Source organism: Ambystoma mexicanum, chromosome 1p, assembly GCF_040938575.1.
Source record: "Ambystoma mexicanum isolate Mex_15411 chromosome 1p, UKY_AmexF1_1, whole genome shotgun sequence".
Lineage (NCBI taxonomy): Eukaryota > Metazoa > Chordata > Amphibia > Caudata > Ambystomatidae > Ambystoma > Ambystoma mexicanum.
Genome location: NC_090921.1, coordinates 1,167,550,385 through 1,167,564,454, shown reverse-complemented (window position 1 = coordinate 1,167,564,454; position 14,070 = coordinate 1,167,550,385). Strand labels below are relative to the sequence as shown.

General features: G+C 48.2%; 1 protein-coding gene across 4 annotated transcripts in view; it reads right to left on the bottom strand.

The window, feature by feature from the left end:
* KMT2B (lysine methyltransferase 2B) overlaps nt 1–14,070 on the bottom strand; it is a 1,990,704-nt gene that overhangs the window by 131,579 nt on the left and 1,845,055 nt on the right. For all 4 annotated transcript variants that reach the window (XM_069604859.1, XM_069604860.1, XM_069604861.1 and 1 more), the window contains 2 exons: nt 12,276–12,453; nt 3,440–3,547 (listed from right to left, as the gene is read on the bottom strand). In XM_069604859.1, coding sequence (XP_069460960.1) covers nt 3,440–3,547; nt 12,276–12,453 — 286 coding nt within the window. The remainder of the gene's footprint in view (nt 1–3,439; nt 3,548–12,275; nt 12,454–14,070) is intronic.

Below are 14,070 nucleotides of genomic sequence, written 5' to 3'. Positions count from 1 at the left end.
TTACTGAGGTTCAACCCCCACCTTCCATTAACTCATCTCCACCACTCCCATTGGGCCCCGCCTCGCAAGACAAGTCAGACTAGTTTGTGTATGGGGGAACAAATGCCAAATAACACACATCTGTATTCCATTACAGACCGTGGATAGCAATACATTTTTGTGATAACACCCAACACAAACATGTTGAAGTTCACCAAAACGGTTCTAGTTGGAGTGTACATCGTAATTGATGTCCACATTCTAATATTGGCGGGTGTCTCACACATGAAATTAGCTGCTGAAACATTGCAGCATAATTTGAAAGGAACACAGGTTGCTGAAACTCATATCATATTCCGGTTGCAGGACACCAATATGTTGCAACCCATTTTGCCTCCTGAAACAGACTTTCCCACCATCCGTGCTGTACAGCCTACAAAGATGCCATTCTTGGTGCTTCAGCCCCCACATAACTCCCATCCAGTAATAAAAAGTGTTTTATTTGTGCACAAAGAAAGCACGAGAGTGAATCTTGCACTGCTGTTGACTCAGGTCCGGCTGAAGAGGCATCATGGCTTGTTGGAAATACATCTAGGGGTTAATTGCAGACTGCCAGCCAGCAGGGAGCTGAAATACATTTAAAAAGGAACAAGGCATTGTGACAAATAACTTAACAAGCCCTCCCCGGGAGACCTGTTGGAACTGTAATTCACAGCACTGAAAGCAGTGCTGTCTCCCTCCTCTCTCCGCCACCTGCCGCGCCCATAATGTCTTTTGTTCTGCAGGGCCTACCCTGCAGAAGAAAAGGACAAAGAAACACGCAGCTTTTCCCTAAGTGGGTTTCACCTTTTACTTAATGGAGCTTGTACTGATTAGGAAACTCTGAGTAATTACTTTTTTAAGTTGCTTCTTTGCGATTAGCAGCGTTTATTCTAATATGCAAATCTTTACCTATTTGGAGTTGTGATGCCTCTTGAGTTTCAGTGCCTTGCTAGAGCCAAAAGGCCAAAGATGGGCAGGCCCAAAGAGAACATTTGAAAGTGCAAGTACACACATCCCAGTCTACCCTCACAGTGATTGCATACATGCATGCTATACTTTTGGAGGCACTTGTCAGATTTTCAGTGCAGGGAGTCTGTTTCTCCCTTTCATGCTTTTTGTGTTTTATTTTCTAAGACACCACCTTAATGGAAGTGTTACAGGGGTACGTTGTAACCCTCTTTGCCTTTTGTCAACATTTGTATGCCTTTGTGATTTGCCTAGGGCAAGTTAGTGGCAGTTAACTAGGTTTTACAACTTTTTCCAGTGCACTAACATGCAGCATCTATTTTTTACTGCATAATGCCATATTGAGTACCATATACTTCCCACAAGTGTTTAAATCCAGTCCTTTGGCAACATTGCTTTTTGGAAGTCTTACTGCCCACTCATGTCAAACTCTCAAAAGGGCATGGGCATGTACGTTTGCTGGGTCCTGGCTCAGGACTCCTGGGCAAGTGCTTTGTTTAACTGCACTGGTTGAAGCTGGGCCTAGGACCATATGACCCCAGTCCACACTTCTTCCAGAAGGTGGCTGTTACTGGGCAGATGTGGGTTAAGTGTTTGTCCAGGATTGGACAGCCCTTGCCTGTTTGAACGGCGCAGATCCTTCCCATTGAAGGGTTGGGGCACCACCCCCAGCCGGCATTTCCGATAAGAAAAGCTCTGTAGCCATTCTGGAGATCATCCAAGACATTAAGACTGCACCAACGACCTAGAGGACTGCGGGTTAAGTGAATCTGCATTGCCCAAGCCATCCACCAGTGGACCTATGCTATCTCTCCAACCCGGGAAGACCCTTAACGGCGTATTTCTGTCTTGGACTGGTGGGATCAACTAGTTCTGCATTGGTGGACTCTAGAAGTGCCCTAGACCCTCCCTTTGGGATGATCACTCACCGACCAGGTCCCACTGCTGCAGCAACCGTAGTCCCGAGTTGGAGTTTCGGACTCTGCAGGTCGTCAACTTGTGGCCGAGGATCATCGTCTCCGGCATCAGCTGCTCTCCATCTTGAAGCACGGTCTGTCTCTAGCCTGTTCTTTGGCGCCACCACAAAACAAGCCTGCTAGCCCCAGGGGTTTCTTCACTGCTGCACTTCACCTGCTGTGTCCTGGGGGGGTGGGGGTCTACCTTCATTGCGGATTTCATTATGACTGCTGTATCAATGTGTGCGGCTAATCCAGCTGCTAAAACCACCTCTTAGCGGGACCCCAAGCCCCCACACATTTGCTCCACTGCACTAGCAACACAGGACCAACAATAAAAGTCTGTGGCCCCCAGCAATTCTCAACAATCCAGTGGTTGATTGGAAGGTGTATATACTACTCTTTAAGTACTGCACCCCCCCCAGTCCCATAGGGATTACATGGGTGTAAAAGTCAGCTCCCTTTCACTGCTAGTTCTTGGCTGTCATCTGTGGATTTCAAATCTATGATTCCCCCTGGGTAGCCTCTGTGTGGCAGAAGTGGAGGTGTTGCAATCATTCTGCCCTTAAACCTTCTTCGTGAAACATTTTCTAAACTGCATTTTATTTGCCTTTTTGGGAGTAGCCACAAACTTGTGCAGGGAAATTGTGAGGCTTCTTATCCACTTTTTTTCGGGTACCTGTTACTCTGGAACTACTCACCGGCTAGGGAAGGACTCAAGTCAGGTGTCTGCCAAAATTAAATAGCAGGGTGTACGATACACCTTTTTAACAATTTTCTTTCCCACTTTACTTGGTTCAGTTTTTCCATTGCTTTACTGAATTGCATTTTTACTGTTTGTATTGTTAACTATGGTGTAACCCATAATGTAATCACATTAACATATGGCATAGTTAAGGTTATGTGCGATAGTCTATGGTTCCAAATGTCTGTTCAACAGTACCATGTCCGTCTTACTGCTCAGCCTACACAAACATTAGAGAGTTTGGTAAAACCAAATGTGAAAATACCTTGCTCATCACCTAGGTTGCCTCTCACACCCCCGACCACCACCCAAGGCTAGTTCTGAAAATCTTTCCTAACAGCTGGAAAAGTTGTAAAAAGAAAACACTGTTTGCCAATGCAAGGCATGAATTATTAAGACTCAGTACTGAAATGGAAAAAGGAGGCATTGGGTTAAGCGATAAAGAATCAGTATGGACACAAGTTTTCTGCATACAGGTCTAAAACTGGATCACAGACAGGCCAAACGAGAAATGAATGCATACATCCAAATCATAATCACAGAGTGCATTTGCCCCTCACAAAGACCCACAAGCCGCCTGCTAACCTGCACATTATAGGAATTCCAACACTCATACTCGAGCATCTGTCAAATGCCACAATGTATAGTTTGAAATTGCAACCTATTTAATAAAATACATAAGGTTGCAGCAGAAAAAATAACTTTCGCTGAAAGAAGCTGCTCCAGCTAGGATACCTGCAGTATGGCTTACCTGGTTGACTTAAGCTGCACGTCATCCTCCTCCTCCTCAACCACACAACTCTCTGGGAGCTTCCGGTGCCGAGACGCCAAGAAGTTAAACATATCGAAGGTACATTTCCTGAAAATTAAACAAACAGTGGAGTCAGCATGGACCTCGAAAGATAATGCTTTATTTATTAAAAATCTTACATCATCGCGCCACACGCCCGTAGGCCTCGGGGCACGCACGAAGAAAGAGACACACAAATAACCTGGGCATTTGTCCAATAGCTATGCCGTTTGTATCCAACCTCACTCATTCTGTCAGCCCCTTCGTTTCCCCTCCAGTAAGGTGCTGCATGAGACATTTCCTTTGGTTTGGCATAACAAGGCCGCAGATTTATTTTTACATATACATGACCACAGCAAACAGGTTAAAATTAGTTCCAACAGGTGTGGCGACTGCTCCTCGTCCTGCTTCCCCCTTTTTCCTCCATATTGATTGCAGGCACAACTCCCCCAAGGCCCTCGAGTCTGAGAAACCGCCTGCCCATGCAGGTCTTTGCGGACTGGGGGAGCGCCGTTTGTTGGGGGGAAGTTGAGCCCCAATTGCTACTGCCAGACACCCCCGCCGTTTAGGCTCCCAGGAGGCGCTGTCTAGAATGGCGAAGCCCCTTCCGGTTTAGCAATGGCTCATTTGGAGTCTTTGTCTTATATTAGGTTGCCACAACCCGCCACGCCAAAGGTGGGTTACCGCCCAGCGTGGCTCCCCCCTTTCCTAGCTTATAACTCCAGTAGTTTCGTGCAGATGTTCCAGAAAAACAGATCCATTCCCTGCTCCGACAAATGCACCCCGTCCTTCAAGTAGTACTCCTTGTTTTTCAGATTGATCAAACCATGTCTGATATGTTGGAGGCCTCTCCCTTTGCAAAACTTCGCCATGGCCCAGTTCAACTTCCTCCTTGAGTTTTCAACGGCTGCCTGACTCTCAGCGCCCCTCCATTCGCGCCTCGAGATGATTTCAGACCACACGATTTCCGTGTCCCCCAATTCAGCCGCTAGATCCTGCAATGAAGACATCATTTCCCTGAGTAAGATCCCCCTCCCCAACTCAGCCAAATCATTGCCACCGAGGTGAACCACCAATACATCAGGCCTCCGGTGGCCCCTCAGGAGACTGCGTATGTGCCCTTGTAGCCGTGCCCATTTCATGCCCGGCACTCCGTGCCACTGCACCCGGTACTCCCCGGCGGTCAGCACCTCCTGCTTGGCTGACCAGCTTCCCTTGGCCCTTGACACAAACGAATGGCCCACCACCCAGGCAGACCGCCGCCTTCCCCGCCTTGGTGCTACTGCGAGGAAACAGGAGGGAGGAACTGTTAGTCTTACATTTTTTCAGGCCTGACATACCGCTTAAAACAACCGGACCTCCAGCCCCCAATCTGTTTGATTGTCTCTGCTCCCAGGCCCATCCCAGCCGCAGTTGTGGCAGCCCCTATCCTGAAGGAATGTGTCCCATAAACCCCCATTGAGAACCCCGCCTCCCCCAGTGTCCTGTCCAACACCTTTTTAAACTGAAACAAGCTTAGCGCTGACCCGTCGTTATGTACCAGAAAAGGGGCCTCATCTCCTGTGTGACACCTTTGACTCAAATACCTGCTCACGCATCCTACTGGACAGACCGGGCTGTCCTGGATACTCCCTAACGTAATCTTTCTGCCTTTCCCCGTCTGGTCAGTCTTGGATCTCCTCAGAAATATGCATAACCGCTCTCCTTGTGCCCTTATGTCACAGCTCCTCAGGAAACTCAAGCCTTTACCCTTCTTGTTGGCTGGAACCAGCTCGCTTACCCTTAAAGCCCCAAAAAATGCCAGTGAGAAGGCTGCTGAGAACAATCCTTTTTCGTACTCGTCCCTGCACACCACCCCCAAGCTCCTGATCAATTTGTGCAACTTCCCCACATCTATGGGCCGTCTCTCGTCGGGTTTCGCCGTTACCTGTTTGGCCCAACCCCTCATTGCCATAACAATGTAATGCTCCCTAGTGGGGTCGGGCATGCCCCCCAATTTGTAGAATTGAGCAATCGCCGCCAGGTGGTAAGCCACCCACGCCCTGGACCTTCCTTGGCTCCAAGACCATCCCACAAAGGCCCGCACAGGCCTTTCCTTTCGCTCTCGGGAAGAATATTGTTTTGGAAGGCCACGAATCGTTCCCAGCACACTTTGTATCTTCGCATAGTGCCTGGTGCGAGAGCCGTGTCGATCAGTGCGCTCAGATCTCCCCAACCAATCCCCACCACTGTGTCTGGAAGGGGGTCATCCTCGCGCTCGCCTCCGGATGGTTTTCCCGGAACCTTCCCCACTGCAAACGAGAAAGAGAGTCAGCGGCCACATTCTTAACCCCGGGTATATGACGTACCCTGACCTCTGCATTCAGCTGCAGCAGGCACTTTGTCAGTTCCCTGAGCAGCCCCAATGCCCTACCATTCTTGCTAGTTCCCTGGTTGATAATCTGTACCATCGCTAGGTTGTCTGACCAAACTAGCACTTTTTTGTTTTGCATCTGTTCCGGCCAGAGCTTGAATGCCACCACTATCGGGAACAACTCCAGCACCGTAATGTCCCTAGAGATCCCCTCGGACCGCCATTCGGCCGGCCAGGCCTGCCCGCACCACCTCTTGCCCAGGATGGCCCCAAAACCTAGAGCCCCTGACGAGTCGGTAACCAGATTCGGTCCATCTCCTTTCCCCAGGGGTTCCTTCCACACCAATACCCCGTTAAAATGGTCCAAAAAGGTATTTCACATTTCCAGATCCTTCTTAACCTCCTTTCCTAGGCGCAGGTGCTGACCTGCGTGCTTCAAGCCCAATGTTTTCAACTCTATGCTTCTAGCGAATGCTTTACCTGGAGGAGATCTGCGTGTCGTCTGCATAACACTGGAAATTTGGAGAGAAAGCAGAGATCAAATGGGCTTGAGGGGCATGGTAAATGTTGAAAAGCCAGGGCTAGAGGATAGAGGCCTGAGGGACACCACAGGTGGTGAGTGAGATGGAGGAATGAAAAGGGCCCAGTCGGTCCAAGAGGAAGGAGGTCATCCAGACCAGAGCCAGATCAGTGATGCCAAGGATACCACAGAGCTGATTTAGAAGGGTGACATGATTGACTTTATCGAATGCAGCAGAAAGGTCAAGAAGGATGAGAACGGAAGGAGAGTTGGAATCCAGATTAAAGAGGTCTTCACAGCTGTTCAGGAGTGCAGTTTCCATACCTCTGGCACCTCTGAAGCCAGACTGGTGGCCGTGGAGGCAACCAACAGATTCAGTGTGGTGGATGAGCTGGGAGATGGCCAGCTTGTCCAAGAGTTTGTCCAGGAAGGGGGTAATGAAGCTAGGGCGGTAGTTAGACAGGAAGGGTCGGCAGAAGGTTTTTTGAGAAGGAGCACAAGGGAATACTTGAGGAGTAAAGGGAAGGATCCTCTGCCAAAGGAGTGATTGCAGAAATCAGCCAACGCTGGAGCAGGGGAGACAATGATGTCCTTGATAGTTCTAGAGGAGCAGGGAAACACCTGTTTGGATGAGACTTTGATAAAGCGGACTTGTCTAGAAACCTCATCTGGTGATATGGGAGCGAAAGAGGAGAGAAGGAGGAAAGAGGGAAAGCGAGGGCCAATGGAGGCCTCGGTGTGTGGGTGAGAGAGAAGGGAGTCATATAGAGGACAGTGAGGACAGGATGTCCTGAGCTTTAGTAATGAAGTGAGGCCAGTGCAGTGGGCCAGGGAAGGCAGAGGAGAAATAGAGACTGCAGTGAGATTGGAGAGTTCCTTGCCGATTTTGAAAGGTTCGGCCGTGTCGTTAGTGGCACCAGAGATGCAGGCTTGGATATAGGCCCTCTTCTTCGAGCAGATGGAAAGTCAGGTATTGCCTTAGGAGAATGTGGCAGGGCAGTTTGTCAGAGGATGTGCTCGAAGCCTGCCACTTCCGCTCAGCAGCTCTGCACTTGCCTTTTAGAGAGGCCAGGTCGAAGTCATAACAGGTGTTGCGCTTGGAGGCAGGCTTCATGCAGAATCTCATGATAGGGGAAAGGATGTCCAGAGTGGTGGAGATGGAGAGTTGAAGGTTGGTAAGGGCTGTGTCAGAGTCAGTGGTAGGAGCTGGAGGGGGAATGAAGGTGGCGGCAAAAGCAGCAACTGGCATGCGCTTCATAGGTCAAATGACGGAGAAGGACGCTTGAATTGCGGGTAGGGGCTTAGTCGGGGAAACCAGAGAGGACAGAAGAGCATAATCAGACCAGGGGAAAGAAGTAGTGACAGGGTTGGAGATGGGGATGTCTGCAGCGATGAAAGCATCCAAGGTTGTCTGGCTCAGTGCGTCGCACTGGAGGGAAGAATGGAGAGGAAAAGAGTCACAGGGGTTGTGGAAGAGACTAGAGGCCGCATCGGAGAAGGGCAGGTGATATTGAAATCTCAGAGGAGGAGAAGGTTGGAAGTGGAGCCCAGGAGGCCAGGAGAGACGAGGTGAGGTCAGACTACTCAGAGGAAGAGGGAGAGCAGGCAGGGGGCCTGCAGGTGGTGGCCAGAGTCAGCAAGAGGATAGGAGAGACACTATGCCTGCATACGAGGCAATCGAAGGAGTAGGACTGAGTGGATATGATAGTAGCAGGGACCCATTCAGGGAAGATCAGGGCCACTCTGCCCCCGGACAAGTTAGGCCTGGGCATTAGAGAGGATCTTGAAGCCCTGTGGGAGGAGAGTGCCACAATTCGTGACAGAGCCGACTGTGAACAACGTCTCGGTTAGAGCAAGGACGTCGAGGTTGAGGTGTTCTAAGAGGTGGCATATGTCAGAGGAGTGTGACAGCAAATCGAGAGCTGAGGGTAGATAAATGAAGCTGGTTGCCACTTTTAAAAGTCTTCCGAGGAGGGGTACAGGCATGTGGTACACCCGTCGGTGGTGGCAGGGGCGCCAGGGGTGGCATAAGGAGGAATGGCAGGAGAAGGGAGGAAGGTGATGAGACGAAGACACCCATCAAGAAGGAGGAGGTTGGGCTGAGAGTCCTGGACCATGACAGTGCCATTTAGGTAGACATTAATGATGGCCCTAGTGGAAAGGAAACATGCTTTTTTTTACAGTGCTTACCAGTTTGAATGGTCCAGGACCCAGTTTGAATGGTCCAGAACCCTGCAGCAAAAGCCTGCCATCAAAGGATGTTGCAGGTGTTTCAGGGCCATCTTCTGCAAAGGTCTCTGTGCTGCACGAGTCAACATCCCAAGCTGGCGCTTGGGACTCTGCAGGTCGTCGACTTGTGGCCTAAGATGATCTCTCCGTGCTGTTGTTGCTTGCTGCACAATGGTCAAGTAAAAGACAACAGAGCCCGAAACATGCAAAGAAACCATTGGGATGTGCAGGGATGATTGGGGAATCCATAATATAGGGGTACATACATATTCTGTGGTGCAGGATGAGCACAAGTCTTTGTGCATTATCAAATACAAGGGAAACACACCCCAATGGCAGTAGAGTGTACTCCAATAACTGCATGGAAGTGAAAAGAATGTACCACTTAGTCAGGACAGGGAAGTACAACCATTAACTATTTGAAATGAACAGTTTTGTTCCACTTGCAGGCATGACTGCCATCCCACTACCATGGTTCATGACCCGAATAAGGAACCCTGGGACACATGAAATTGCCTACAACGAGGCACACACATACTTGTTAAGGAGGTGTGGGCGGGGAGAGCTCTTATGTACAGTCCAGAGAAAGTTGTGAAGATAGTCCTTGTGTGTGTGATGCTGCATAATATGTGCATCAGGAGGAATGTACCAATGCCTGCTGAGTAGGTCGTGGCACAGGCAGACTCAGATGACCGTGCAGAAGGAAGGGATGCAGAGTCGAGAATTGGACAATTTTTTCTGAAAGCAATATCCACAATACATATAGTAAATAGTCAATCCCTGCATTAAAATCTATGACATGACCCAAAAGACTACCGATCTTCACTTGTGATGCAAACTCCATTTATTAAGTCTGTGAAACCCATGCCTTTGCACCTCCCTCAATCCTCAATGTCATCTTGATGCCAGGAAATTATTTTGATGGCACTTCTCCTGCCAGAAGGCGCCTTTGGTGTGTGAATGGCCATGCGCAACAACCTCCTACAGGGAATCCACGCTTGTGACCCTTCTGGGGGGGGAGGGTGTAATGGAGACAGAGCTGACAGACTACAGCCCGTGCATGTGTTGCATCATGAGAAGTGTCATCTGCATATCTTCTAGGTCAGAGGACAGTGCCTCTGTAAGTTCGTGCAACCTCCAACTCACCACATTATTAGCCACTATAGACACTGATGGGTATCAGCATTTACCTGGATAGTTCTCCTTGTTGCCCTTTGCATGGCATCCTGCATTACCTGTGCATGCTGCAGGTGGAGCTCTTCCATCCTCTCCTTCCGTTGGCCCATTCTTGTGAGCCTCTCACCTGATGGCAGATAAGGCATCAATGGTCAGCGCAGCAGGTGGACGAACAGGTGTGGTGGTGGGTGTGGCACCACCATTCGAAACATCAGTCATGGGGCTGTGTGAGTGACTGCAGGTCTACAGCAATATGGGATTCGGGAGGACTGATCATAGGAGAACCAAGGGCTGGAGGGGTGAGGAATGGTACAACCGGAAAGGGAATTGTAACGGAGGTGGTGATGGGTGCAGCAGCAGGTGTGGGGGCAGGCAATTTGTTGGCAGTAGGCAGTGCAGCGGTCACTACGGGTGTGACAATGCCAGTAGAGGTGACAGCTGCTTCTGGGTACACCTTTGATCCAGATTTGTTGGCTGGGGTCTTGTGATAACTGCCTGATGTCTTGAGTGCATGGGTGACAGAAGAGGTGCTTGGGGTCGCAGGTTCTACTGTTGTGTTGGGGGGAACGGTATGTGGAGGTGCTACATCAGTTGTATACGAATTGTAACATATGCGGGGGGGAAACCCCCCGCCCAAAACCATATATATAATTTTGAGATATAAATTGTGAAAAGGTCAATTGTGACCCTTTAAATTCGGTCAATTGTTCATTCGAACAATTGTAAACGAACAATTTAAGTAATACCGCTACATTACTGCCACTTGTACCTTCACCCTGGCTGCCTTGTGCGAGAGTAAAAGACAGATTCAGTTGTCATGTATACTGTGGCAGGTACATTCACGGAACACAGACAGACAATGGTCAGGGGACTGGGTCCACCTACGTATGTAGGTCTCATGCCTGTCCTGTGCACAGTGCACTGCGGTGTGGGTTGCCTATGCACCATCAACATTACTTAGTTGGTCTATGACTGTTACAGGGTGTGTGCGTGTCATCGTCCTAGTGTGACAGATCGGGTGTGTCCACTGGGTTGTTGGCACAGGTGGACACAGTCCTAGGACTACATTTGTGGAGGGTGTCTGTCCAGTCTAATGTGTCCTGCCATGCTTGCGAAAGTAGCAGGACTCATGGGGTGGATACAATTTCTGATGATGCAATTTCTGATGCCATATGGCACACGTGTTGGCTTGTGTGGGGGACTGGGAATAATCATCTGGCAATGGCGTATATGGCATGAGCAGGGGTATTTCTAGGTTGCTAGTCATGAAACTATGCAATTCTGGCTGTCAAGGGTGCATTTGTTTAAGTTTTTTGCCACAAGGTACAGCTTCCCGTTGTACACATGCAACGTGTCGTCGCACTTATTCCTGTAGCAGTATTGACAGTGAGCCAGCAAGGGACTGAACATCAACATTGTCACCTGTGTCTTAGCATAATTCTGTCTGGGACACATGCACTGCCTTCACATTTCCCTGCCCCACGGTGTGCTTTGTTACTTTCTTGGTTCTGGTTAGATTCCTGCTCCTGCCTCTGCTGCTCCGATTCCCTCCATCCCTTCGATTTGAAGGATGCTTGCCACTCTCTCATCCCATGAGGTAAGGTGCAGTGGCTCCACTGTGCCTCCTCCAGTGGCAGTCTCACAGTGATGAGTGTCGAGGAGACTGCAGACCGCTGCTTAGTGGTCACTGTCACTACCTTGTCCCTTATGTTGGCCAGTACTGTGCTCTTTCAGGGTACAGATATTTTGCGTGATTTGGCCTAAACAGTTAATCAGCATTGGCCACCACCAAATCTGCAAATACCTGCATCTCTGCCTCGCTGAATCTGGGCTTGCTGACCCCTCAATTCTGGCACCTGTCATCTTGCTGTTGTCTCCTGGCATGTTTCCACTACGGTTGCTAGCTGAATGGCAAAGGGAAATGGTGAATTGAAGATGGATTTTGTTTTTAAAGATGGCCACCGCCAAGCTTCCCATTTGCAAAATTATGCCATTTCCACCCAGCGGTAATTCCGCCGGCGAAATTACCACTCAGTAACTCCACCGGTGGAATTACCGTTCAGTGATTCCTCCATTTTTCCAAAGGTTACAGTAATTCTGCTGACATTTGGCAGATTTACTGTTGAAAATTCACTTTTGGCAGTAATTCTGCTGGGTGGAATTACTTTTACCACCAATGACTTGTGCATCTGTGATACGGCAGTAATTCCTGACACCACAGCAGTAACAGTAATTTCATTCGACAGAATTACCGTCTAATTTACCAACCTACTTTTAATGAGGCGAAAGTCTCCGTTTTCAAAAGGTTTGATAAAGTGCAGTTCAATTCAAGGATTATCTTCTAGAGTTTCGGAAGATTTGGCCTCAGCATAACGATAATTAACATTGATTGCACACACAAGGAACAGGCTTCACCCCAAGACCCCCCTCCAGCCCCCGCGACAAATCAGTAGCGGTAGCCAGCAATTCAAACTCTGTAAAAACAGTCATTCCAGTACCATAAAATGCAGTAGCCTTACCGGACATACACCTCAGACCGGGCACAACCACTGGGATTGATGGGTAGTTCTTCCTCGACCTGCTCTTGCTGATGGAAGCGGAACTTGTATTTACGACAGCGCTCTGCACCAAAAAGCTGCTCAATTAGGAAGATGACAGCATCATGATGTAACCCAAGCATACGGACTCCAGTCATCCCTGAAAAACAGGTATTTTAGAAAGGTGAGAGAAAGCAGAGCTATAATATGCACAAGAGGACAATTTATGGTTTATAAACTGGCCCCTCCTATCAATTACATAAACTGGATACGACCTATGCTCTAAATGAATGCTAGGTTGCTTTGAAATAACAAATCAATTACCTTTGGCAATGTTCCTTCTGATTAATTAGTCCTTTCTTCTACCCGCAATTGCCTTACCTTCTCCTCCATGCATAAGTCTCACTTTTGAAGCTTTTTTAGCTTTCAGGGAAGATGCTGTAGATCAGGGTCTGCTATGCTCTGCGCCATTGGCGGCAATGACTTTGAATGTGACGTAATGGTTGATATAAATGGAGCTGGCTGCACGCCATGGCCTCAGTTACACCCATTTCTCTGAACACCCACACTTAGAGACCACAGATTGGTAAGGGTTTACAGGAATGCCACATTTTTAAGAGTAGGCTGGGAGGATGATGATGGAACGCTTGGAGAAAAAACTAATCCATGAGAAAGAATGTTAACAACAGTAAGTAATATATTCTTCTAATGAATTCCTTCCTCCCACCGATTCTTCATTTCAGACTCCCAACGCAGTACACAACCTGGAATAGGGAGAAGAGCAAGGCATCACCATCTACAAAAGAAAATTCTGGAGCATCTCTCGACCAAATCATATGTCCTGACATGATAAGAAATACAGGCAGTCCTATTTGGTGAATATGTTTGCCAAGATGCCCTCGTAGCTGTCTGACAGACTTCCGCAACAGGGTTACCCCTATGCAGGGCACAGAACGTCCGCAGAGTTTGGGTGGAACAGGCCCCAGAGACCCACAGGCACTTCTTTGTTTCCCAGAATATTTAATGGATAGTGTCTTTTTGGTAGCAATTACAAAACATTTTGGGATGAAGGTGATACTCAAATAACAAATGATAGAAATGTATTTAAATACATTTTGATTTTTTAGCCGCCTCTGCTGGTTATTGCATAAACAATAATCAGTTGTGAACATAATACACAGTCAAAGAAGGTATACAGTACCCTTTGGCCAATTCCTCAGCATCAGGAGAAATTGTACTCTAATACAAGATTTTAAAAAAGAAGCCAATATTGCATTAAATAGATTTCTACAGAGAGTGTATCCTAGTCACACTCAGAAAATTTAAAAAAAGAGCCAGCAATCTAATTAGATCTACACTTTGAGAAATCCGAGATCAAGAGGAAGACTTCCAGGACAGTTTGTCTCATCTCCTTTAGTCCCCAAAGTAATGCCATCAAAAAACTCAGCTTAAAAAATTGGCATATCCTGCAACTTAACCCAGATCTGAAACCCACTTGCTCACATTTCAAGGAGGGAAAAACCTCAAACACTTGATTAGCGCTGATAGGATCAGGGTTCAACCACAAGCTAATTTGAGATAATTTGTAGGGCTACCACCCGTAAAAGGACATTACCCATGTTGGGGCTGGATGGCCTGTAAATTCACCCGGGTTGAATTGAATTTTGAAGTCAATCACAAAGAATGGCATTTTAAGTTCCACAGTACCAGCAAAAGCACAAAGAAGTCACTTGAGGGGCCCTCCAAGAGGCAAATATCTTGTACCGAACAACCCAAA